Genomic DNA, 27,929 nt, shown 5'->3' with positions numbered 1-27,929 from the left:
TTACTAAACAAACATTTATCTTATTTGTAATTTCGAAAATATATCAATAAATATTTTTTTTTTGCGGTGTCAGTTCTCGTGGTCACGAGTTATGCCCATATATGTACATAGAGCAATCTATACAACTATATATATATATAACTATCTATCCCAGCCACAGCGTCTTCGTCTTGAAGCCGTCACTTTGAGCACATCTTCATCTTAACTAAGGACAAAGGGTAAAAAATCTTATTATATCACCCCTATTAGTTGCAATCCCTTTAACCTCTCACCCTTTTTGTTGTTAAACCTGAAAGCCTTCAGCACTATCAATGTTATTTAATAAGCTTTTAAACACGAATGAATATGTAATACCTCTTATTATATATATATATATATATAATCTCCATTCCTATGACCTTGACTTGGTGTCCTTGACACAACGTCCTTGAAGGTGATATTTTTCAGGCTTTACTTTACATTTCTTACATTTCATTCTATGTTTCTGTTACTGATTAATAATAATTTTAAAGAAAAGAAGAACGGTTTTTTTTGTCTTTTTTTTCCCCCAATTATTGGCTTTTAATTTAAACTAAACGAACAAAAAAGAAGAAAAACTGAAGAGAAACCATTAGCTATTTTTTTGTAGCACAATAGATATTTTCATTTTCTTGTCTTCTCTTGTTTTCTGTCTGATAAATTCTGTATATATTCGCAGATGTCTTGGACATTGGCTAATATTATTAGAAACATCCCACATATTAATTATACATGCATGGGTATAAATATATATATATATATATATATATATATATGTGTGTATGTGTGATCAATGTATGTATGCAAGGTATATGCTTATATATATATATATATATATATAATATATATATATATATATATGAGATGTTGGACTAACGATTATGGATTAAATTATTTTTTCACCTTCAGAGTCATCTTTCTACTTTGTAGCAAGACAGCTTCTTTTTCAAGTTGTCACCTTGTCACCCTCTAGGACTATATATATATATATATGATGTTCGATGGTGCAGTCAGGATATTAAAGATTTAAAATATGAGTAATTTGCATATTTGTTTTATTTAATATTTAGTAAAAGCAACTAATATATTATTATATATTGTCCATTTTAATATATTACTGTGGTAAGTGCCAACGCACGAAACTCTCGATCCTCGAGTCACTCTGTGTGCTTATACCAAATATCAATATATATATATATATATATATTGCTCAATCTTCACAGATGCATATGTAAATTATACACAAATGTGTTGTAACTTTAATGTTAATAAACGCATAATTAATGTGTGTGTATGTATATATATGGTGCTATATACACCAAATAAATAATTGTTATATGCATAACTAATGTGTGTATATAAAAATAGGGTAAAGTAAAATAATTTGCTTTACCACATACCGAGCTTTTTAGAAATAGCAGCCAAAAATTTGGCTATTTCTTCTACTGCAATATATATATATATATATATATATATATATATATATATAATATATATATATATATATATCGAATACCACTGATCACGGAATCAGTGACGTCATCGATGATATTCGTGAAACTGACTATTTAACTTCAATATTTCGCTTTGCACACTTTTTATCCTTAATTTTCTTTTAGCTTCACAAATCCTGGTGGGTTTGGGCTACGTATTTCTTTATCCCTTGTGTCGACCCAAATGAGTACCAGTAAGATATTGAGGGCCGTGTGTGTATCTATTTATCCCCCCCACCAACCCTCTTGATTCGCTGTACCTGTAACTTCTGTACCTGTAATTCGATTGCCACACACGACTCTAATCACCTGATCGTGCTGGAAGACGGATTAGGTTAAGGGTACAAGCGTATATGGAATATTCAGCCGCATATATATACACACAGACATCAAAGCATACAATAACCAATATTGAATAACCACGGTTAAGTGTGTCTGTATATAATTATATATATATATAAAGTGCAGTTCAACTAATTGTTTCGACCGACAGGGATATATATTAATTTTTCACTACATTGATCTACATTATTACAATGTAACAATTGTAGGTTCCTCTCACAATATGCACATCAAGTCAATCACCCAAATATATAAATCGTGGAAAATAACCAATGTTTCAAAAAGGAGACGCGATATAAACCGTCTCCAAATTTCTTTCTGCATTTCATGATGTTTAAACTTTGGTGTTAAGATTTCATCAATAATGTCACTTTTTTTTTTTTTTTACCCCCACTGGTGGTAACAATCTTTACAGCTGTCTTCTAAGAGCGATTAAAGAAAAAAAAATATATTTCTTGTACGTGATTCTACATTAAACGTGTATTAATTTATCAACTGTTTATGTCTTATCTTATTTTGTTCAGTAGATAATGACCCAAATCTTTTTAATCAATTAAAAAAGGTTGAAGACCTCATCTGTCCAAAGTACTACGATCTTAAAAAATGATTTTAAAACTGATTTTAGGTTGAAAGGGGAAAAAGTTCTAGTGACATTTGTGGGACTTTCTCGAATTGGTGCTTAAAATATCTTTAAGGTACTTTAAATTGAGAGTGTTAGTTAATTCACTTATAATATATTATCCTTGGTAATATATTAAGTATTTGAAGTTAACCCGCTTAGAAATATCAACTGTGGACTAGTATAACGAGTCTTAGATATGGAAGAAAAAGTTTCAAATTGTATTTTATGAACAGGGAAGTGTGATGTAGGCTTGTCAAAAACTGCCTTGTTTAAACAATGTCTGTCTATTATTTTATAATATTTAGTTGTTAAAGCTGCGTTGCAATATAAATTACTTTGGATTGGCGGTCCTGATGACTATATGATAATAGCAAATAGCCTCGGAATGTTGATTTATCTTGCAATAATTGGGTAACTTTTTAAATCTGCATTTGACCATTACGTCACCAATTTCTGCATTACAGATCCTGGGCACCTATATATGGGTGAAACTCTGAGTAGCAAGAGACTGACTCGACTAAAATTGTATACATTATAAGGCTGTGACATTTTTTATAATGTCAATGTCATCGCTCTTGTCACGGCGCCGCTGACTATCTCTTTGTTGGACGTGCGGCTGCACGTCTATATCATGGGGTTATGGTTTCGATTTCCAGATGAAATCGCGAAACAGAAGTCGCCACTGATATTAGAAACGGTATGAACGGCACAGTTTTATCATTTCTTCCACCCCACTCATATAAAGATTCGTAAAGCAGAAATCTATTTGTGCCTGTATATGTATGTGCGTATGTATACTACATGGTCCGTTGATATCGGGTGCTCATTTAGCGCATTGATACCGCTTTTGCTTTATTGATTTCTTGTGCCAACTCTGAATGATAATTTATGCTAGTCCTTGCTCGGTACTCTTTGGTTATATTTTACTGGGATAGTGCTAGTCGCCTAGATTCCGTTCCTTTATCTCTACTGCAGATGCTACATGTAATAACAGTGCATATCTCCGCACCCATCACTTGCCACACAACCTCTTCCTTTAGAGACGACAATACCTGCTATTTTTGCTGGTTGTTTAAAACCTATTTCTCCCATTTTCACTAGCTGCCGCTGCTGCTGATTCGAGTGCCTATTAAGTTTCTTCTGAAATGAGTAGTTTGAAGGAATTAGATAGACATGCACATAGTACATACATAGTTTCAATGTCTTATGATAAAGTATGTAATGATTCTATGTTTAATCTTTGTGGTTTTCTGTGATCTGGCGGCCTTGTTTTTACGACTGTTATCTGCTAGATTCCATATCCTGTTACGTATTTCGGCAAGTTTGTGTAGTTGTAATAATGCAAGCTGTAATGACCTTCAGATCGCGAACAGCCTTCAACTTCATCCTTGACCTTGATATTGTGTTGCGGCGGCGTTTAAGGTGAACATCTAACGAAGCACTTTTCTGATCATTTATATATATATAAAATATTTTTCTGTTTTGGTTTCTTACAAATTTGTATGCTTGCATTTTTTTTAACGAATTTATTACTCCTTCGTACGAATGGAAACGATTTTTTAAAAAATATCTTTCCTAATTTTTTTTTCATTAAAAGTATAAGTTTGTGACCCCCAAAAAAATCACCAAGGGGCTAAAATAAAAAGGTATATTTCTGGTTGTAAACATTTTATTCATTATTAATAATATAATTTACAAAATGTAATTCGATAATAGCAATGCATCGATATTCAGTTAGTACATCGATAGTATTTTGGGTTATTGATTTCTTTCAAATTTTTTTTTTTTTTTCCTGGTAGATTGGTTAAGGTTAGTGAAAGGTCATTGAAATTTCAAACCCCTTGATGGCTTTTAGTGCACCTTGGTTATACGTGACTTAGGTGAATTTCTGACTGCAATGTTGGTTTCAAATTTTGGCACAAAACCAGCAATTTCTGGGGTATATGACAGCCGACGACAGCAACCCTACTGCTCAACTGACACTTATTTATCGACCCTGAAAAAATGAAAGGCAAAGTCGGCCTAGACGGGATATGAACTTGCAAAGTTCTAGAATTTATTGCAGATAATTGCATTTATTATGCTTCAGTAACTGCAATATTATCTGCAATAAATTCCAGAATGTTGCTGGCATAACGAATAATTAGCTGTGGTGCATGAATAAGTGGTCCTTGATCAAGGTCCATCAGATCCTTGGGGGCCCTCATAAGATTTTGTTCAAATTATGTACAATAAATTGGTTATACTTCCACAATACACAAAATACTTTAATCTTTTTATAGAATTCTTAACGATATTTAATTATGTAGTAAGATTTATATATACATACATCAAGTGGCAATGGATGTCCAATCAAGTAAAATAAGAATCAAAGGGATTCATAGGTGAAAAACGGTTCAGAACCACTATGCAGATAGATGTATACAATGAGCGGTGCTATTAGTGGTCGTTAATACAGGTTTGAGGTGGAGAGCTAGTGTGATGTGTGACACAACTTTGTGGTTGTGACTGAGTTAGGTCTACAAAAACAAAAAAAAATGCCTCCTTAGCATCCTGACCATTTACATGATTTACATGTTAGTGTGCAGTCTAACCCAAACCTAAACGTTAGCCCTAATACTTAACTAGACCTGGTCATCTCAGCATAAATTACAGGCATTGCAGTGGGCCACATGCTAAAGCAGCACCAAAAATTCTATTCTGCCCTGGAAAAAAAAAACTAATTAGGTGAAAGGTATATAGTTTAGAACTACAAATAAGCCAAATGTAAAGTAGCTCAAAAGTCACCAATGGGTTTTGAAATTTTAATTACTTTTTAATTAAAGTAACCTTAAATAATCAATATATAGGCACAGTACTGGCTGTGTGACTGACTGACTTGACTTGACAGCATTCACCCGGGGTGGGTTGAGCTGGCTTCATTCATCCTCAATGCTGCATCTCTCACAAACGCCAGCCAGGCCTGGCGATTTGAGGCTAACGACCGCGCTGTGTAGTAAGTAGCTGGCTTACCAACCACATGGTTCTGGGTTCAGTCCCACTGCGTGGCACCTTAGGCAAGTGTCTTCTACTATAGCTTCAGGCCTACCAAAGCCTTGTGAGTTGATTTGGTAGACAGAAACTGAAAGAAGCCCATCATGTGTGTGTGTGTGTGTGTTTGTCCCCCCAACATCGCTTGACAACCAATGCTGGTGTGTTTATGTCCCCGTAATGTAGCAGTTCGGCAAAAGAGACTGATAGAATAATTCCTGGAGTCGATTTGTTCGACTGAAGGCAGTGCTCCAGCATGGCCACAGTCAAATGACTGAAACGAGTAAAAGAAAGAATAAAAGAATATATAAATGTTGATGACACCATGTAATTATATAATAGTATATATGTATGTGTGTGTGTATGTGTTATGCAGTTCATACAATGGTTACCAATAGTTTCATACATCTCGGCAATAATCCTTAGTCGGTACAAGATAATGTGGGATATATATGAAAGTGTACATTATACATACATACACATATTGCATATCAGTTGGTTTGAAATGTTTCCTTGGTCAGCAACTACATTAACTACCAAGCCATCAAGGAACCCTTTACATGGTTACTTGACCTGTTAGAAACAGTAGCTAAATTTCTCTTTAATCAGACCTACCATCGTAAAAAAAAAAATGCACCTAAGCTAAAGAAGTCTTGGATATATAAAAAGAACGGATAGCCATGACTGTAATGTCTTTGGTCAATGGCCTAGTTTAGCAAGGCTGACCTACTTGACAACATTAACTGAGTCTTATATATGTTTACTTTATATATATATATATATATATATATATAATCCATTCTCTGTGTGTGTATGTGTCTTCTAGGATCTCGGGCATCCTCCATCCAATTGCACTCAAATTTGATATGTAAATACTGATGGTATTAGGGCGTGTATAAGTCTTGAAGAAATTACAAAAATCGATTCCAGATATAGATTTCATTTATTATATTAATATTTTTAAGCTGTTGATACTTCTCATTTACAATATTTCTTGATATTCTAATACAGGCACGTGAAAAAAAAAAATCTGTCTTCACAACACCTAACTGTATCCAAAAGTTAGAAAGGGTGGTTATGAGGGTCATCATGAATTTGTAAGTTTTTCAGAGATGCAACAGCATTCATATAACATTGAAAGTCTTTTCTGTAGATTCCAAGTTGTTGGTTGTGTGCATGTGTGTGCAGATATGTCAGTGGTAAGAAGTTTTGTCTCCTAACCACATGGTTTCAGGTTCATTTCTACTGCATGGTATCTTAAGCGAGTATCATCTATTACCTCAGACTGACTAAAGCAGTGCTTTTCAAACATTTTGCTGGAGTGGAACCCCAAGGAAACCTTCCACTGGCTCGAGGAACCCCTGTGCAATAATTTAATAGTTTTATGCATACATATCTGCCGATTTTAGCAGTTTTGTAACTTCTTGTGGAACCCCTGGACTGTACTAGCGGAACCCTGGTTGAAAACCACTGGACTAAAGCCTTGTAGATGGATTTGGTTGACAGAAATTGAAAGAAGCCTATCGAGTGTGTGTGTGTGTGTGTATGTATCTGACTGACTGACTGTTTCCTCATCTTGACATCATGTGATGCTTATATATTTCTTTGCTGCCCACAAGGGGCTAAACACAGAGGGGACAAACAAGGACAGACAAACGGATTAAGTCGATTACATCGACCCCAGTGCATAACTGGTACTTAATTTATCGACCCCCGAAAGGATGAAAGGCAAAGTCGACCTCGGCGGAATTTGAACCCAGAACGTAACAGCAGACGAAATGCGGCTACGCATTTCGCCCGGCGTGCTAACGTTTCTGCCAGCTCGCCGCCTGATATAAGTATCATGTGATACTTATAAGCAAGTGTTACCATCATCCTCACTTGGCATAATGTTGAATATTTTGCAGTGTTTGTCCTGAATGTCTGTCTGCACTCTTGAGTCCAAATACTGCCCAAGTCGATTTTTGCCTTTCATCTTTTCAAAGGGTTGATAAAGCTCATGCCCGAGGTAATTAACTGTCAAGAACTGTTAGACTATTGAACAGGATATTCTGTGTTGTCTGTCCCAGCTTTTGTGCTTCGTATGTTCAAATTTCTCGTCACGAGTGCCAAAAAAAAAAAAGACATTTCTGTCAGGAGTTACAAATGATAAATAGTATAAGCAATGAAAAAAAAAAAAAATGGGTACTTAGTTTCTTTGGTTTGAATAGAGATTGGTTACCACTACCATCTTATTTCAAGCTACCATTGTTTTATTCAAAACAACCATCTTTGTATCTCATCTACATACCTCACACAACCAGAAGGACACCACTACAACAGCACAACCATCATCGCTACGATAAGTACCAATTGCGCACTGGTGTTGATTTTATGGAGTTATCCCCCTTCCCAGAAATGACTGGCTTTATGCCAAAATTTGAAGGTTTCTCCTCTTTGATCAGATTATGACAAAGGATCAGGGGATTGCTCCTAAATTTCATTATTTCTCTGATTCTAAATTTATGATGTTATGAAATCTACTGGATGAAGAGTAAATCCCTGTGAACATATTTAATGCATGGGACATTAAGAAAATGCCAGCTAAATTATTTTCTGGTGAGAAAATATTAGTCAATTACTAATGTATATTTATATACATAACCATCATCATATTTTGTTTGCTTTCCATAGTGATATTGGTCAGATAGATCATATCCAGATTTACTGCATGCCTAGACAGGTTAAAGAACCACATCTGATTTGAATGATCTATTTTTAGCACAGTTTCTATGGGTGGATGCCCTTCCCAACCACTAGGTACATTTTTCGTTTTCCAAAAGAATTGGTTGCGATTTGATGGCTACATCTTGATTGTCTTCTTTGCTTTCCTTCTGCAGGCTTCATCATTGAAACAATGCTCCTTTTCTCTTAACTGTTTTCTTAGTTAACATTTATTGACCCCCACTGCACTGTATTTGAATTCTATCCTTTGCCATACAGAATTATAATTTGAAACAATCATAATTTCTTTAATCAGAATTTTGAGGCTGATGATAAAATTGTTTAGAATAGGATTAATATTACAATATTAGCATAAACTAGTAACTAATGCAAATTAGGTTTACCTACTGCTAGGTGTGCCTGCTTCAGTAAGGGATAGCTACAAACTGTATTTGCTTTGATAAGGGATTTCTACAAGCTATTTTGGTAAGAAACTGCTGTGGGCTGCCCCTCCCTCAGTAAGGTGTTACAATGGACTGCTCCTCCCTCATATGGAGCTGCTGTCAGCTGCACCTGCTTTGTATATGGCTTCTGCTTCAGTTTGGGGTTACTGTATTTTTTCTTCTGTTTCTGTATGGGTCTGCAGTGGGCTACACCTGCCTCAGTGTGGAGCTGTTGTGGGCTAATCCTACCTCAGTATGGAGTTACTGTGAGCTGCATCTGCTTTATATGGCTGCCATAGTTTGCTCCTGCTTCAGTATAGGGCTGCACCTGCTTCAGTATGGGACTGCACCTGCCTCAGTCCGGGGCTGCACCTGCCTCAGTGCGGGGCTGCACCTGCCTCAGTGCGGGGCTGCACCTGCCTCAGTACAGGGCTGCACCTGCCTTAGTATGGGGCTGCACCTGCCTCAGTACGGGGCTGCATCTGCATCAGTAAGGGATTACTCAGCTGTTCCTGCTTCAGAATGTAAATATAAATATTCTGAGTTTGAGAAAATATCTTAATCAAATTCCTTTCCTTGGCATGCTTCAGCTTAAATATAGTAGTAGTTGCTTTTCAATTTGTGCTTAATCTATTCACCGACTTTTCGAATTCATGCAGTACAATTTTGTTTAAAAAAAAATTTTAAAAATACTGCAAAAATTTACTAGTATTTGTTATTTGTGTAGACTGAAGTTATATTTAATCAGGTGTGTGTGTGTTTTTTTAAATACTAAAATTCATAAAAATTATTTAATGGTGTTGGTAATAAATGTAATTCAACACGTTTACCTGTCTCCACACAAAATGACTCCATGAGAAAATGTAGAATTATAGCATATGTATCATTGAAAGGTAACTAACATGCTCGTTACAGATTTTATAAATTTAAATCTTTAGTCAGTTGTAATTTGGAAGAAGTCTTATCACCTTCACTACTGTTAGGGAAACGATGCATCCACATTAAAGATGGTCAGTCTTTGATATGAGATAATAGATGCAAAGCACCCCGACCCCCGCCCCAAAAAAGACCTGTATTGTTGTTTAGCCCCAGGTCAACTTTTATTTTACTTAAGATATCTAAGACAAGAATAAAATTATTGGCCACATCTTTAGCCCATTGCATAAACTTAATGTCCATGTTTTCACTTTACTTAGAAAATAATCAAGAATTTGAAAAGATTTAATGAAATAACTTTTTCATTGTTACTTGAAACATATTTTAAGTTTCTTGAAATTATATTTAAGTTAAATAGTGAAACCACTTCAAAATTTGAAACCTTGTGTTGTAAAACTAGCAGTTGGTATCTATGGAGTTAACATTAGTGTTCAGATTATTCTATCAAACATAATGCTTATTGATTCCCATTGATTTGAATTAATCATGCATTATCTCATATCTTCAAGATCTTGATGGTGTAATTACCTAATGTAGAATAACATTGTAGGGTAGGTGTGAGGTTCTGGATCTGGTCAGTTTCAGCATAAAACAGATTAAATATTTTGGCCGGATATGGCCAGTTTAAATACTAAAGGGTTAAACAAAAAAATAGTAAGATATGATAAAAAGCAAAAGACATGTTGGTAGTAAAGGCTTGATTAACAATGCAAATTGCTTAATTGGCTATTTGCAACACAAGTGCCTGAATAGACAAATTCTATTTATATCACTGCGGGTAGGGGAGTCAGCTACTATGACTAGCTGTGGATGTCTTTCACTGACAAGGTCAAGGAAGGCCAAAATCATGTGATCTGGCAGTTCCAGCAGCCATAGCTGATGATTATCACCTGCCAATGATTTAGACAGGAGTACTTTTATGCACCGCAAGTCCATATGAGAGGTTCTTTCATGGTAAATAACATAGCATTCTGTGTTTTGCCACAACATCCTCTTTAACTGGGGCAAACTGTTTCACATATGCAAAAAAAAAAATTTACCTTGCTGAAAAAGACCTAAAATATATGGAGGTAACTAAGAAGAAATGGGGACCTACTGAGTGTTTTTGTTGTTTACCTCCTTTTCAGCCCAGAGACTAAGCAACAGACCTAGTCATGACCACCCTGTCTTTTATTTCCTAATGTAGTGTATGTAATACTATATTGTCCAATATGGTCAAAAGCTTTGCTAATGTTGAGGAGTAACAACTTTATTTTCACCAAATTTCTCCAAGACAAGATCTCATTTGTTGGTGACTTAGGAGATTAGACTCCCAGTGGATCTGGCTTTGTGGGAACCATACTGATGGTCTTTTAGGAGAGAGAGACATTTAGAATGTTGGAGAACATTAACCTTTTCATTACCATATTTTTAATGAAATATACTGCCTTTCTTTCTGTCAATTTAAAAAAAAATTATTTAATCAAATAACATTGTCATTAAGCTGAAATTTTGATGGAAGGTTTTAATTAGACTACTTTAACCCATTAAATCCCCTTGTCCTATAAATAGGACACTAGATGAGAACATAAAATAAACTATATCGCATTATCTTAGTGTCCTATTTATAGGACACCGAGTATTTCCATTTCTACTTGAAGTAAAGGAGTTTTAATAATTATTTTTTTCATTTTAACCTATTTTCAATCATCTGTAAAAAAATTAAAGTAATATTCAGAAATTTAAGTACCCTGGGACTTACTGGGTTAAAACAAGTAGTTTGTATTGTAAAATCAGGGGCAGTTTGATGAGAAAAATTGTTCCTAGCTGTCTGCCCCTATTCCCTTCAAGATATTGGCAGTGCAGGCAAAGCACTGGGTATGGACACACTATAACATGTTATACCTGTAATGAGGGAAAGATTAAAGAGTTTGCTGAGTATAGGGGGCTAACTCTGGGCTATAGTGTTTGAGTATAATAGAAGGGATTTTGTTGAAGCCATCAGCATTGGTTTAAAGCAATCAGAAGTATATTCATACAAGGCATGCATGTATGCAAAATGGGTTGGCTGTGTGTAGTAAAGGGGATAGTTTAGGGGAAGATGTACCAAGTATGTGCAGTTCAGATACTGTAGTTCAGCCCTTTTTGATCTGACCATTGATCAAGATATTCCAGTTATGACCAGTTTTTATTATATCAGAAACCTTATCTATTCTGGAGTGGTGGGGTAAATATTTTAAGGTATATATAATTTGAGGGAATATGATAGTTATTTCTCACAGGTCGATCAAATACATTGGCACTTCTTTATTAGCTCAAGAGTTTGGTGGTCATTGATGTTGTTTTTGTCCAAAGTAGCGACATGTTGGTATTCTTCATTAGGAAGAGTTTGGTTAAAACAATTTTAAATATTTTTCTATTCTATATCATGGAGATGAGTACAAAGAGTTGCTCTAGGTCACATCATTTAAGAGTAGAACTGTTTGTTTCCAGAAATAATTGTCTCGATGACATTAATGAAATTTTGTCTTTTGTTTTTCTAATTTCAGTTATAAATCTGCAAGTATGGTTATCAAAAAGATTCATGGTCGCCAAATCTTTGATAGCCGTGGTAACCCCACGGTTGAAGTTGATTTGTGGACTGACAAAGGTTGGTAATATTCCTTCTTTTGATTTAAAACTGACTTTGCATTTACATATACTGCAACTATATAAACGTCGATGCTGTAAATACTTGAATGCTGTGTAAGTTGGGATTTACGAAACATTTCCCTATACATGAATGTTGTGTACATTTACAAAATGGAAGAAAACGGTATGAAGTATCTTAAGTAAAACTGTGTGTGCATGTGTATATGTATACCTATATGAATTTGTATATATGTGCATATGTGTGCATGTCATTATTCAGTTTATTTCAAGATTTCTTGCCAATAGAGAAAGAACCAGTTTCTAACCTAGATCCAAGGCACCTTCATTGGAATCTCAACATCAACAACAGGGTATTTTTATATATGTATGTATGTGCAGATTTGTATGTTTTATGTATGTATTCTCATATATTATGTGTGTATGCATGTAATTGTTAAAGATTAAAATGGACTTGTTGCATTACTTCAAGTTTCTTGCTGAATCAGCAATCCCCAAATTTAGTAAGAGGTGATGGAAAGCAATCAACTTTATATGATATATAAATATTTTTCTTCTATAGAATATGCTTTACTTTGTAATACTACTTGTGTTTGTGTGTGTTTGTGTTTATGTGTACAAATGTACAAACAATATATAATCATTTTTTTTCCTTTCTCCTTGTAGGAATGTTCCGTGCTGCTGTCCCTAGCGGTGCATCTACTGGTATCCATGAGGCTTTAGAAATGAGAGACCAAGATAAAAAAAACTATCATGGAAAGAGTTAAGTGTTTTCGTTTGATATTTCTCTATTTCAAAATATAAGTGTTTGAGAATTTATTAGAAATTTGGTTTATATAAATTTTTTCTCTCTAACGAAATTATCTCTTCTGTTTTTCTCTTAGGTGTTTTTAAAGCCGTTGACAATGTGAATAAAATCATTGCAAAAGAACTTCCGGGCAAGGTAATATTTCTGTATTGAATATTATTATTATTGTGACATGCCGGCAGAATCATAGGCACACCTGGTAAAGTGCTTAGCAGTATTTTGCTCATCGCTGCGTCCTGAGTTCAAATTCCGCTGAGGTCAACTTTACCTTTCATCCTTTCAGGGTTGATAAAATAAGTATCAGTTAAGCACTGGTACTTAATCAACTAGACCCCCTCTCCCCAGATTTCAGGCCTTGTGCCTTTAATAGAAAGGATTGTTGTTGTTGTTATTACTAAGGTGGCAAGCTGGCGGAATTGTTAGCACGCTGGGCCAAATGCTTTGCAGCATTTCATCTGTCTTTACGTTCTGAGTTCAAATTCCACCGAGGTCAGCTTTGCCTTCTTTCATCCTTTCAGGGTTGATAAATTAAGTATCAGCTATGAAATGGGATTGAAGCGATCGATTGTCCCCTCTTCCCCACAAAATTTCAGGCCTTGTGCCTACAGTAGGAAAGATTATTTAGCATTTAAACCAGCCATATCTGGCCTCAATATTCTACAAGTCTTATGTCAAACCTGGCCAGATCCAACCACTCATGTCATTCTAAAAATAAACAATCATATCTTCAAAATCTTGATGCTACAAGGCAATATATGATCGATTTTTTTTTTTTTTTTTTTTTTTTTTTTTTTAATTTTTTATTTTTATTATGTGGATGAATAAGCATTATATTTGATAAAGGGTTAAGGCAGTGAGCTAGCTGAATCATTAATGTATCTAACAAACAGCACTTCTTCCAGCCCTTTGTGTTCTGATTTCAAATACCACTGAGGTTAATTTTGCCTTTGATCCTTTTGAGGTCAATAAAATTAAGTAAGATGGCGAGCTGGCAGAGACGTTAGCATGCCGGGCGAAATGCTTAACGGTATTTCGTCTGCCGTTACGTTCTGAGTTCAAATTCTGCCAAGGTCGACTTTGCCTTTCATCCTTTCGGGGTCGATTAAATAAGTACCAGCTATGCACTGGGGTCGATATAATCGACTTAATCCGTTTGTCTGTCCTTGTTTGTCCTCTGTGTTTAGCCCCTTGTGGGTAGTAAAGAAATAGAAATAGGTATTTCGTCTGCCGAGGTCAACTTTGCCTTTCATCCTTTCGGGGTCGATAAATTAAGTACCAGTTACGCACTGGGGTCGATATAATCGACTTAATCCGTTTGTCTGTCCTTGTTTGTCCCTTCTGTGTTTAGCCCCTTGTGGGTAGTAAAGAAATAGCTATTTAGTCTAGTCCTTCAAACCACACACAGCTCGGTAGTCTGTCATGCTATTTCAGAAGATTGTAAATGAATGACACAGTTTATATGAGAGTGACTTTTGTTCCTCTATCATACTTTGGCCTCTCAATATTTGACATAAAGCCACTTCTCCATTCCATACAATTGTAGAAACCATTCCAAAACTGACATTGGAATCCAACATAGTCTGTAGCTTGTTGATATACCGTCAAACCATCTAACCCATGCCATCATGATTTTACCCTAACTCTACAAAACCTTTTTTTTTTTTTTTTTTTTTATTCTATTCATATTGAAGATTCAGTTTTTATCATGACATGTCTTTTCTATTTGACACAACTCATTAAGGACCTGATTGTTTTTCTTTTAGCATATGGACGAGAAAGATCAAACTGCTGTTGATGAATTTTTGCTTAGTCTGGATGGAACTGAAAATAAAAGTATGAATTTTTCTCTACTTCATTTAGCCTTCATTTTTATTTTATTTATTACAAAAATTGGATTGTCGTTTAGTCCTGAATCAACCTTGACACGGTTGACATTCCTACAATCAAAAGCATTTATGTAGCAACCACATTATCTGGCATTTGAGAATAGTTCAAACATTTGTGAAGAAATGTAATAAATGTTACTTAATACTCAAGTTGCCATTTTTTTTTCCTTTTACTAATTGACAAAGCAACTTGATAGATTATAATTGATATTCTCTGTCCATTGGTTAAAATATGACGGGCTCTCCTGTCAAAGACAATATATGAGTGTTCAGCTTTTACCAAACGACTTATAGCGATCAAATGTTTGTGCTACACATTAGCTCACTCTCTTCATCAAATCAACATTGTCTGAACAGGTGCAATGTATACAACACATTAGATGTCAGTGATTGTAGAGCAACACGAGATGAAGTATTTTGCTCAAGAACACAACGCACCACCCGGTCTAGGAATTGAAACCTCAATCTAGCGATTGTGAGTGCAACGCTGTACCCACTAGGCTATGCGATAATGTAGTTGTATATTATTGTGTTAGACTTCATGTTTAGAACAGGCAACTCAGAGCCTTGAATATCAGATGTGATTTGGATCACATCTCCAAATCTCTGGAGATATGCTGTGACTGCAAAGACCCGACAAATAATGTGAGTTCATGGCTGCTTCCTGCACCAGTTTCGCATAGCCCCAGCCCATCCAAAGTACCTTGGATTGCAGAACGACCTGCTGTACTTACCTTGGATCGTAGGGTGACCTCTGCTTGAGGAGACCTATTTAGTCAAGTACATCAACATCAAAATAAATATCAAATGGAAATTGTAGTTGTGATACCCGTGCCGGTGACACGTAAAAAGCACCATCTGAACATGGCCGATGCCAGCGCCGCCTTGACTGGCTTCTGTGCCGGTGGCACGTAAAAAGCAACAACCGATTGTGGTCACTGCCAACCTCCCCTGGCACCTGTGCTGGTGGCATGCAAAAAGCACCCACTATACTCATGGAGTGGTTGGCGTTAGGAAGGGCATCCAGCTGTAGAAACTCTGCCAGATCAGACTGGAGCCTGGCATAGCCTCCTGGCTTCCCAGACCCCGGTCGAACCGTCCAACCCATGCTAGCACGGAAAACAGACATTAAACGATGATGATGTTTTAATACTGTTGTTAATTGAAACTTTGTGAATGTACAATTTTCATTTTCTGTTATAGGTAAGCTCGGTGCCAATGCCATCCTCGGTGTCTCCCTTGCTGTCTGCAAGGCTGGAGCTGCTGCCAAGGTAAAAAGCAATTTAATTTTCAACTTCACTAAGACCTTCTTTGCCATTTTACCCCATTTGCTGATATTCTTTTATCGCCGCCACCCACTCAACTTTGCTTTACATTTTTTAGTTCGTCCGTCAAAGATAACAAGGGCAAGGCCCTTTACCTTTACAGGCCTTCTCCAGGCTAAGAAATGGTATAAATGATGTTCAGAGGTGTGAAGTCTTGCAAGCGGTATGGTGGCCTCATTAGTAATAATGGAATGAAAAATGCACCTAGTACACAGTCAAATTGGTTGGCATTAGGAAGGACATCCAACAAAAGAAACCATGCCAAACCAGACATTGGAGTGCAATGCAGTCCTTAGTCCCATTGTATCCTGTCAAACCTTCCAGCCTATGCCAACATAGACATTAAATGATGGTGCACCTGTGTGTGTGTGTCCGTGTGTCCACACACATGCATGTGTGGTTACTTTAGCCTTGTTCTTGAAAGCACATGATAGGTAAATGGGTGCCATCATTATGAATGCTGTTTCCTTCGTTTCCAATCTTCTGTGGAAACCTGTCTGACTATAGTGAAATATTACCGCTTACTTCGAAACAGGTGAAGCTTGGTGACAGGAAGGGCATCTGGCCTTAGAAAATTTTCCTTGAGAAATTCCATCCAATATATGTGAGCATGGAAAAGTAGGTAGTAAACAAGGTTATATATATATATATATATATATATATATAATATATATATATATATATATACACACACACACACACATACACAATTTGTGTGTGTGTAGAAGCAGGTGTGGCTGTGTGGTAAGAGGTGTGCTTCCCAACCACATGGTTCTGAGTTCAGTCTCACTATGTGGCACCTCAGGCAAGGTTTTTATCGCCTTGGGCTGACCGGAGCCTTGTGAGTGGATTTGGTAGACGGAAACTGAAGCCTTGTCAACTGGTGTTGCTGTTTTGATCCCCATAACTCAGTGGTTCAGCAAATGAGACCAATAGAATAAGTACCAAGCTTCAGTAAAATAAATCCTTGGATTGATTCATTCAGCCAAAAGTTCTTCAAGGCAGTGCCCCAGCATGGCCACGGTCTAATGACCAAAACAAGTAAAAGATATATATACATAGACTGAATATATTTGTATTTTCAGGGTGTTCCACTGTACCGCCATATTGCTGATTTGGCTGGTAACAAAGAAGTTATTCTTCCAGTCCCTGCCTTTAACGTCATCAATGGTGGTAGCCACGCTGGTAATAAACTGGCCATGCAAGAGTTCATGATTCTCCCAACCGGTAACTACTTTTTCTAGCCATTTTGTTGTTTTCTTCACCCCTTTCTCTTTTTCTCTGTCTTATCCACTCTCTCTCTCTCTCTCGCTCCATACTCCTCACCTTTATTTACTGACATCCATCCCTCCACCTCTCCCCACTCACTAACCTATTGTATGTTGTATATTTTCCAGGTGCCAAATCATTCACTGAAGCTATGAAAATGGGTACAGAGATTTATCATCATCTCAAGGCTGTCATTAAGAAAAAATACGGACAAGATGGTAAATAAATTAACTTTTATTTTTAGTTAGCAGTTTTGACTACTTACTATCTCTGTTTTAATTAATCAATCTATTACAATTAGCCAACACAACTTCACTCTCTGAAGACCTTAACCAAAACACACAACTCCACTCACTAAAGACCTTGGCCAAGACACAGCTCCACTCACTAAAGACCTTGGCCAAGACACAGCTCCACTCACTAAAGACCTTGGCCAAGACGCACAGTTCCACTCACTAAAGACCTTGGCCATGACGCACAGTTCCACTCACTAAAGACCTTGGCCAAGACACACAGTTCCACTCACTAAAGACCTTGGCCAAGACGCACAGTTCCACTCACTAAAGACCTTGGCCAAGACGCACAGTTCCACTCACTAAAGACCTTGGCCAAGACGCACAGTTCCACTCACTAAAGACCTTGGCCAAGACGCACAGTTCCACTCACTAAAGACCTTGGCCATGACGCACAGTTCCACTCACTAAAGACCTTGGCCAGACGCACAGTTCCACTCACTAAAGACCTTGGCCAAGACGCACAGTTCCACTCACTAAAGACCTTGGCCAAGACGCACAGTTCCACTCACTAAAGACCTTGGCCAAGACGCACAGTTCACTCACTAAAGACCTTGGCCAAGACGCACAGTTCCACTCACTAAAGACCTTGGCCAAGACGCACAGTTCCACTCACTAAAGACCTTGGCCAAGACGCACAGTTCCACTCACTAAAGACCTTGGCCAAGACGCACAGTTCACTCACTAAAGACCTTGGCCAAGACGCACAGTTCCACTCACTAAAGACCTTGGCCAAGACACACAGCTCCATTCACTAAAGACCTTGGCCAAGACACACAGCTCCATTCACTAAAGACCTTGGCCAAGACGCACAGTTCCACTCACTAAAGACCTTGGCCAAGACGCACAGTTCCACTCACTAAAGACCTTGGCCAAGACGCACAGTTCCACTCACTAAAGACCTTGGCCAAGACGCACAGTTCCACTCACTAAAGACCTTGGCCAAGACGCACAGTTCCACTCACTAAAGACCTTGCCAAGACACACAGTTCCACTCACTAAAGACCTTGGCCAAGACGCACAGTTCCACTCACTAAAGACCTTGGCCAAGACGCACAGTTCCACTCACTAAAGACCTTGGCAAGACGCACAGTTCCACTCACTAAAGACCTTGGCCAAGACGCACAGTTCCACTCACTAAAGACCTTGGCCAAGACGCACAGTTCCACTCACTAAAGACCTTGGCCAAGACACACAGTTCCACTCACTAAAGACCTTGGCCAAGACAACAGCTCCATTCACTAAAGACCTTGGCCAAGACACACAGCTCCATTCACTAAAGACCTTGGCCAAGACGCACAGTTCCACTCACTAAAGACCTTGGCCAAGACGCACAGTTCCACTCACTAAAGACCTTGGCCAAGACGCACAGTTCCACTCACTAAAGACCTTGGCCAAGACACACAGTTCCATTCACTAAAGACCTTGGCCAAGACACACAGCTCCATTCACTAAAGACCTTGGCCAAGACGCACAGTTCCACTCACTAAGACCTTGGCCAAGACGCACAGTTCCACTCACTAAAGACCTTGGCCAAGACGCACAGTTCCACTCACTAAAGACCTTGGCCAAGACACACAGCTCCATTCACTAAAGACCTTGGCCAAGACACACAGCTCCATTCACTAAAGACCTTGGCCAAGACGCACAGTTCCACTCACTAAAGACCTTGGCCAAGACGCACAGTTCCACTCACTAAAGACCTTGGCCAAGACGCACAGTTCCACTCACTAAAGACCTTGGCCAAGACGCACAGTTCCACTCACTAAAGACCTTGGCCAAGACGCACAGTTCCACTCACTAAAGACCTTGGCCAAGACACACAGCTCCATTCACTAAAGACCTTGGCCAAGACACACAGCTCCATTCACTAAAGACCTTGGCCAAGACGCACAGTTCCACTCACTAAAGACCTTGGCCAAGACGCACAGTTCCACTCACTAAAGACCTTGGCAAGACGCACAGTTCCACTCACTAAAGACCTTGGCCAAGACACACAGCTCCATTCACTAAAGACCTTGGCCAAGACACACAGCTCCATTCACTAAAGACCTTGGCCAAGACGCACAGTTCACTCACTAAAGACCTTGGCCAAGACGCACAGTTCCACTCACTAAAGACCTTGGCCAAGACGCACAGTTCCACTCACTAAAGACCTTGGCCAAGACGCACAGTTCCACTCACTAAAGACCTTGGCCAAGACGCACAGTTCCACTCACTAAAGACCTTGGCAAGACGCACAGTTCCACTCACTAAAGACCTTGGCCAACACACAGTTCCACTCACTAAAGACCTTGGCCAAGACGCACAGCTCCATTCACTAAAGACCTTGGCCAAGACGCACAGTTCCACTCACTAAAGACCTTGGCCAAGACGCACAGTTCCACTCTAAAGACCTTGGCCAAGACGCACAGTTCCACTCACTAAAGACCTTGGCCAAGACGCACAGTTCCACTCACTAAAGACCTTGGCCAAGACGCACAGTTCCACTCACTAAAGACCTTGGCCAAGACGCACAGTTCCACTCACTAAAGACCTTGGCCAAGACGCACAGTTCCACTCACTAAAGACCTTGGCCAAGACGCACAGTTCCACTCACTAAAGACCTTGGCCAAGACGCACAGTTCCACTCACTAAAGACCTTGGCCAAGACGCACAGTTCCACTCACTAAAGACCTTGGCCAAGACGCACAGTTCCACTCACTAAAGACTTGGCCAAGACGCACAGTTCCACTCACTAAAGACCTTGGCCAAGACACACAGTTCCACTCACTAAAGACCTTGGCCAAGACGCACAGCTCCATTCACTAAAGACCTTGGCCAAGACGCACAGTCATCCACTCACTAAAGACCTTGGCCAAGACACACAGTTCCACTCACTAAAGACCTTGCCAGACGCACAGTTCCACTCACTAAAGACCTTGGCCAAGACGCACAGTTCCACTCACTAAAGACCTTGGCCAAGACGCACAGTTCCACTCACTAAAGACCTTGGCCAAGACGCACAGTTCCACTCACTAAAGACCTTGGCCAAGACGCACAGTTCCACTCACTAAAGACCTTGGCCAAGACACACAGCTCCATTCACTAAACCTTGGCCAAGACCACAGCTCCATTCACTAAAGACCTTGGCCAAGACGCACAGTTCCACTCACTAAAGACCTTGGCCAAGACACACAGCTCCATTCACTAAAGACCTTGGCCAAGACACACAGCTCCATTCACTAAAGACCTTGGCCAAGACGCACAGTTCCACTCACTAAAGACCTTGGCCAAGACGCACAGTTCCACTCACTAAAGACCTTGGCCAAGACGCACAGCTCCATTCACTAAAGACCTTGGCCAAGACACACAGCTCCATTCACTAAAGACCTTGGCCAAGACACACAGTTCCACTCACTAAAGACCTTGGCCAAGACACACAGCTCCATTCACTAAAGACCTTGGCCAAGACACACAGCTCCATTCACTAAAGACCTTGGCCAAGACGCACAGTTCCACTCACTAAAGACCTTGGCCAAGACGCACAGTTCCACTCACTAAAGACCTTGGCCAAGACGCACAGTTCCACTCACTAAAGACCTTGGCCAAGACACACAGCTCCATTCACTAAAGACCTTGGCCAAGACACACAGCTCCATTCACTAAAGACCTTGGCCAAGACGCACAGTTCCACTCACTAAAGACCTTGGCCAAGACGCACAGTTCCACTCACTAAAGACCTTGGCCAAGACACACAGCTCCATTCACTAAAGACCTTGGCCAAGACACACAGCTCCATTCACTAAAGACCTTGGCCAAGACGCACAGTTCCATTCACTAAAGACCTTGGCCAAGACACACAGCTCCATTCACTAAAGACCTTGGCCAAGACGCACAGTTCCATTCACTAAAGACCTTGGCCAAGACACACAGCTCCATTCACTAAAGACCTTGGCCAAGACGCACAGTTCCACTCACTAAAGACCTTGGCCAAGACGCACAGTTCCATTCACTAAAGACCTTGGCCAAGACGCACAGTTCCATTCACTAAAGCCTTGGCCAAGACACACAGCTCCATTCACTAAAGACCTTGGCCAAGACGCACAGTTCCACTCACTAAAGACCTTGGCCAAGACGCACAGTTCCATTCACTAAAGACCTTGGCCAAGACGCACAGTTCCATTCACTAAAGACCTTGGCCAAGACGCACAGTTCCATTCACTAAAGACCTTGGCCAAGACACACAGCTCCATTCACTAAAGACCTTGGCCAAGACGCACAGTTCCACTCACTAAAGACCTTGGCCAAGACGCACAGTTCCATTCACTAAAGACCTTGGCCAAGACGCACAGTTCCATTCACTAAAGACCTTGGCCAAGACACACAGCTCCATTCACTAAAGACCTTGGCCAAGACGCACAGTTCCACTCACTAAAGACCTTGGCCAAGACGCACAGTTCCATTCACTAAAGACCTTGGCCAAGACGCACAGTTCCATTCACTAAAGACCTTGGCCAAGACACACAGCTCCATTCACTAAAGACCTTGGCCAAGACGCAACATTTCCACTCACTAAAGACCTTGGCCAAGACGCACAGTTCCATTCACTAAAGACCTTGGCCAAGACGCACAGTTCCATTCACTAAAGACCTTGGCCAAGACACACAGCTCCATTCACTAAAGACCTTGGCCAACCACAGTTCCACACTCACTAAAGACCTTGGCCAAGACGCACTTTCCATTCACTAAAGACCTTGGCCAAGACGCACAGTTCCATTCACTAAAGACCTTGGCCAAGACACAAGCTCCATTCACTAAAGACCTTGGCCAAGACACACAGCTCCATTCACTAAAGACCTTGGCCAAGACGCACAGTTCCACTCACTAAAGACCTTGGCCAAGACGCACATTTCCATTCACTAAAGAGACCTTGGCCAAGACACACAGCTCCATTCACTAAAGACCTTGGCCAAGACGCACAGTTCCACTCACTAAAGACCTTGGCCAAGACGCACAGTTCCACTCACTAAAGACCTTGGCCAAGACACACAGCTCCATTCACTAAAGACCTTGGCCAAGACGCACAGTTCCTCACTAAAGACCTTGGCCAAGACGCACAGTTCCATTCACTAAAGACCTTGGCCAGAACACAGCTCCATTCACTAAAGACCTTGGCCAAGACGCACAGTTCCACTCACTAAAGACCTTGGCCAAGACGCACAGTTCCACTCACTAAAGACCTTGGCCAAGACACACAGCTCCATTCACTAAAGACCTTGGCCAAGACACACAGCTCCACTCACTAAAGACCTTGGCCAAGACACACAACTCCACTTGCTAAAAGCATTCTTCAAGTGGCTGCAACAGAAGCATTTCACCACACCACAAAAGCAATTTCTATTAGCTTTAGTAGAGCCTGAACTCCATGTTAGTCTCTATTACTAACATCTATGTAGTTGAGGGGTCTTCATCCTCAATTAGTGCTGAGGCCTCCAAGAGAGATCTAATATGGCCTATTGTTCAGCATGATAGCAGTGACCAGCAAAGACTTTCCTATATTGAGCAGCTATGCTAGAGTTAGATGGAATATGTCCATGTGTCTCCCCTTTTGTCTTGAACTCATGAGATATTTTGAACCCTCTCATGAATGAAACCTGACCTAACCCTTTAGCATTAAGATTACTGTCAAATGTAGCGCTTATTTATTCACTTTGTTTTGAATTAATCCTGCATTATTGTGTAGCCTTGAGATTTTGATGTGATCATTTAGTTTTGGAATAACACTGAGGTTTCGCATAAGAGGCTAGGTCTGGCTGGTTTGAACATGAAACAGATGAAATAGTTTGGCTGAATATAAATATAAAAAAAAATAATAAATGCGCCCTTTTAAAGCCTAGCCAGGCTCATGCCCCCGTTTTCACAGTTTCAATGGCGTATATGTTCCCCAGCTGGATGGGATGCCAGTCCATCGCAGCGTTACTCATTTTTGCCAGCTGAGTGGACTGGAGCAACGTGAAATGAAGTGTTTTGCTCAAGAACACAACGCATCGCCCAGTCCAGGAATCGAAACTACAATCTTACGATCATGATGCTGACATCCTAACCATTAAGAAACACGCCTCCACCTTGGCTGAATATGGCTGGTCTCAATGCTAAAAGGCTAAATACCAAGCCACATACCTCTACTTGCTAAAGACTTCAAGCAAAACAACGCTTTACTTGCTGAAGTCCTTAAGCAAGACACACAACTCTACTTGACATTTACTAATATAAAATAGCTACTTTCTTACGTTGATTTTTCTCTTGTCCAGCCTGCAATGTTGGAGATGAAGGTGGCTTTGCCCCTAATATTCAAGACAACAAAGAAGGTCTTGAATTATTAAAAACTGCCATTGCTAATGCTGGTTACTCTGACAAAATTGAGATTGGTATGGATGTGGCTGCATCTGAGTTCTGTAAAGAAAAGAAGTATGATCTGGACTTCAAGAACCCTAATTCTGATTCCAGCAAATGGGTAAGTCTCTCTCTCACCCTCTCTCTCTCTTGCCCTCTCTCACTCACTCTCTCTCGCCCCCCCCCCTCTCTCTCTCTCTCTCTCTCTCGCCCTCGCTCGTCCACTCTCACTGCAACTTAATGTTGATATCGCAAGCCCTACTTACCATACTGAAGTTTTATCCTATCTGCTTAACCATTCTGGTATTCATTTGAAGTCTTTGAGTGGGGAGACAGCAAGTGGCTACCTGCCCTACTTTTCCCATATTTGATGCCAATCTACCTGAGGCCTCTTGGTCCTGATAAAACCTCTTTGTCCATATTTCAAATTAAGTCTTCCATCATAACTGTATGCATGAATATTTTCTTCTAAATATCATTGTAGTAGTGAAAGCATTATTTTACTAAAATTTTTAATTCTTAATTTCAAAACTTATTAACCTAACACAAGCAGCTCGTTTCATTTGAAATACAGTCAAAATGATATGTTGCCAATTATGTTCAATTAATTTTCTTTGCAGTTAACTTCTGATGAACTGGCTGATCTCTATAAGGGTTTTGTCAAGGATTACCCTGTAACTTCAATTGAGGATCCATTTGACCAAGATGATTGGGAAGCTTACTCTAAGTTTACTGGAGAAATGTCAATCCAGATTGTTGGGTATGTAATACATGTTTATGTGGTGGTTGGTCAGGGCAGTTGTGTGTGCCATGAAGCATATGTCCTATTGTATGAACTACATCAGTGTGTGTATGCCTCTTTCCCAAGTTTTTAGTATTTCTATGCTGGCTTTGCTTATCTTATTTTGATAATTGATTCTAATATAAACAGTAGGCCAGCTGTTTTGAATGATTGACTTTTATCAACCTTGCAATGTTGGTTGATCTTGGCAAGATTTTAACTCTGTAAATAGCTGGAACAAATATCGCAAGCAATTTACATGAACAATACTAGTTATAAGTGTAAGGTTAAGTAAAAGAAAGGTATTGTGGTATAATCCAACTTTCACACTCCATGTATCATCCAGAATCACTTCTTTTTTCTGGACTTTGAATAAATAGGGATGTGTCCTTTAGGCAATAAATGCCTCTGTAGAAACCATGTGTTTTTGTTTTAGGATAGTATATCTTAGACTACATTTCCCAATGTCTCTAATTTTTTGTAAACCAATGTCATGATTTGAGGGAAATTTGTTGCATTTTCTAACAAATCAAGTAACCTCACAAGTTTTCATGTTATTAGTGGAATTATTTCTCTATCACATCAATGAACAGTTGTTGTGGTGGTTTTTATGACATTAAGAGATAAGTCAGTGAATCGAATTTGTCGATCTGTATAAGAATGTTAGAATCTAATTGAATCTTTATGAATGTTAGAATCTAATTTGTCAATCTGTATTTTCCAGAGATGATCTTTTGGTCACCAATCCCAAGAGAGTTCAGAAGGGAATTGATATCAAGGCTGCTAATGCCTTACTACTTAAAGTTAACCAGATTGGTTCAGTTACTGAATCCATCAAAGCGTAAGTATTACACAATCATTTTTTTCCCCTCACATCTTTAACCACTTGATGATGATGATATGCTTTATTTGCTGGTGTATAACACACAATCTTGCCTAAGACGCAATCTCACTCTACTGGTATATTTAGCCGGAGGAAAAAAATTGAATTTTTTTATTGCTGTACTTGAGAAGACATGCCCACCACAACGGAATTGAGATCCTAAAACCAAGGTACCACATAAAAAGCACTGCTGCTGGTGCCATTTGAAAGGCACTGGTGCTGGTGCCACATAAAATGTGCATAGTTCACTCTGCAGAATGGTTAATGTTAAGAAGGGCATCCAGCCATAGAAACCAAGCCAAACAGACTATGAAAACTGGTACAGCCCCAGGCCATACCAGCTCTCATCAAGCTGTCCAACACATGCCAGCATGGAAAATGGACATTAAATGATGATGACAACTCATACCCTTACACTCAGTACCCACTCTATAATACAGTTATATTAGATGCATGGTAATTTTCTTTGTTATATTGAAGAATGAGAAGAAGCCTGTCTTACATATGCTGGCATATATGGTATGTATTTTATTCTTCCTCCTTAAACTTTATTCACTTTCTTTCTTCAATAGCTGCAAGATGTCTCAAGATGCAGGATGGGGTGTGATGGTTTCTCACCGCAGTGGTGAGACTGAAGATACTTTCATTGCTGATTTGGTTGTTGGTCTTTGCACTGGACAGGTAAGCATATTTTTGTTGTTATTACTATTCATTATGGTGAAGGCACCTATTCATTATGGTGAAGGCACATGGCTCAGTGGTTAGAGCGTCGGGCTCAATATCATGAGGTAGTAGGTTAGATTCCTGGACCAGCCTGTGTGTTATGTTCTTAAGCAAGACACTTTATTTCACGTTGCTCCAGTTCACTCAGCTTTAGAAATGAGATGCAACATCACTGGTGCCTAGCTGTATCAGCCTTTGCCTTTCCTTTGGATAACATCGGCGCTGTGGAGAGCGGAGGCTGGCATGCATGGGCGATTGCTGATCTTCCGTAAAAACAACCTTGCTCAGACTTGTCCCTCAGAGAGTAACTTTTTCTAAGTGCATCCCATGGTCATTCATGACCAAAGAGGGTCTTTACCCCTTTTGTCCTTTTTATTATCATTATTAAGGTAGTGAAAGATGGCAAGCTAACAGTTGTGAGCATGCCAGACAAAATTCTTAGCAACATTTCGTCTGTCTTTACATTCTGAGGGCAGTGGATGTGTAGTCCTTAGGGTTAGTGAAAATGCTTTGCAGTATTTCTCCCAGGTCTTTACATTCTAGGCTGCTGGGCTTGTGCTGCATTTAGATACGATTATCATTTATAGAACAATAGATTGGTAGGATTTTTACAGTGTTAGATAAAATGCCTTACAGTATTTCTTCTGGATCTTCATGTTTTGAGTTCAAATCCTGCCAAAGTCAACTTTGCCTTTCGTCCCTTCTAGTGTTGATAACATTAATAAAAATACTTGTCAGATGCCTAGAATGTTATAATTGATTGTATCCTTCCCTTCAAATTTCTACCTTTCTGCCATTGTTAGTGATTATTTTAATATCATTGAGGATGGTTGGGTACAGATTCAGCAAAGCATGAAATCTATTGCATTGCAGTATTTAGTTACTAATTCACCTTTCAATATTTTAAGTTCAAATCCTGCCCTTTTATCAATAAGTAGCCCTAAGAGGTTTTTGTTTTTTTTTTTTTTTTTTTTTTTTTTGCTGACATTTGAACTATTTGTGAAGTTGTCTATGCTTATAAAATACTTGATTTTTCTTTTTTTTCATTTTCATCTCAGATCAAGACTGGAGCTCCCTGCCGATCAGAACGTCTGGCAAAATACAACCAAATTCTGCGTATTGAAGAAGAGTTGGGTTCCAAAGCCAAATTTGCTGGCAAAGACTTCCGCCACCCTAAATAAATTGCGTGATGAAATTCCTCTCTTCTATTTCCATCATTCTTTTGACTCTGATTTAAAAAAAAGAACAGGTCAATTTTTACTGTATCTTGTAAATTTAATTTGTAATATCTGTATAACCAGAATATATACATCTTTTAGAACTCATGTAATGCACGGGTACTAATAAAAGTACAGATAATAATAATCGGGA

At 39.0% G+C, this 27,929-nt stretch overlaps 1 protein-coding gene across 1 annotated transcript; it reads left to right on the top strand.

Annotated features, from left to right (window-relative positions):
• Window positions 1–68: 68 nt before the first annotated feature.
• LOC115224300 (enolase) lies at window positions 69–27,929 on the top strand. Its single transcript, XM_029795131.2, has 13 exons — window positions 69–218; window positions 12,116–12,216; window positions 12,882–12,977; window positions 13,100–13,158; window positions 14,787–14,856; window positions 16,113–16,180; window positions 17,320–17,461; window positions 17,632–17,721; window positions 24,090–24,292; window positions 24,792–24,931; window positions 25,677–25,793; window positions 26,408–26,516; window positions 27,617–27,929. Exons 2-13 carry the CDS (start codon window positions 12,132–12,134, stop codon window positions 27,737–27,739), a joined length of 1,302 nt encoding a protein of 433 aa, XP_029650991.1. The 5' UTR covers window positions 69–218; window positions 12,116–12,131; the 3' UTR covers window positions 27,740–27,929.

Source organism: Octopus sinensis, linkage group LG25 (assembly GCF_006345805.1).
Source record: "Octopus sinensis linkage group LG25, ASM634580v1, whole genome shotgun sequence".
Lineage (NCBI taxonomy): Eukaryota > Metazoa > Mollusca > Cephalopoda > Octopoda > Octopodidae > Octopus > Octopus sinensis.
This window is presented reverse-complemented; position numbering and strand designations above follow the sequence as displayed.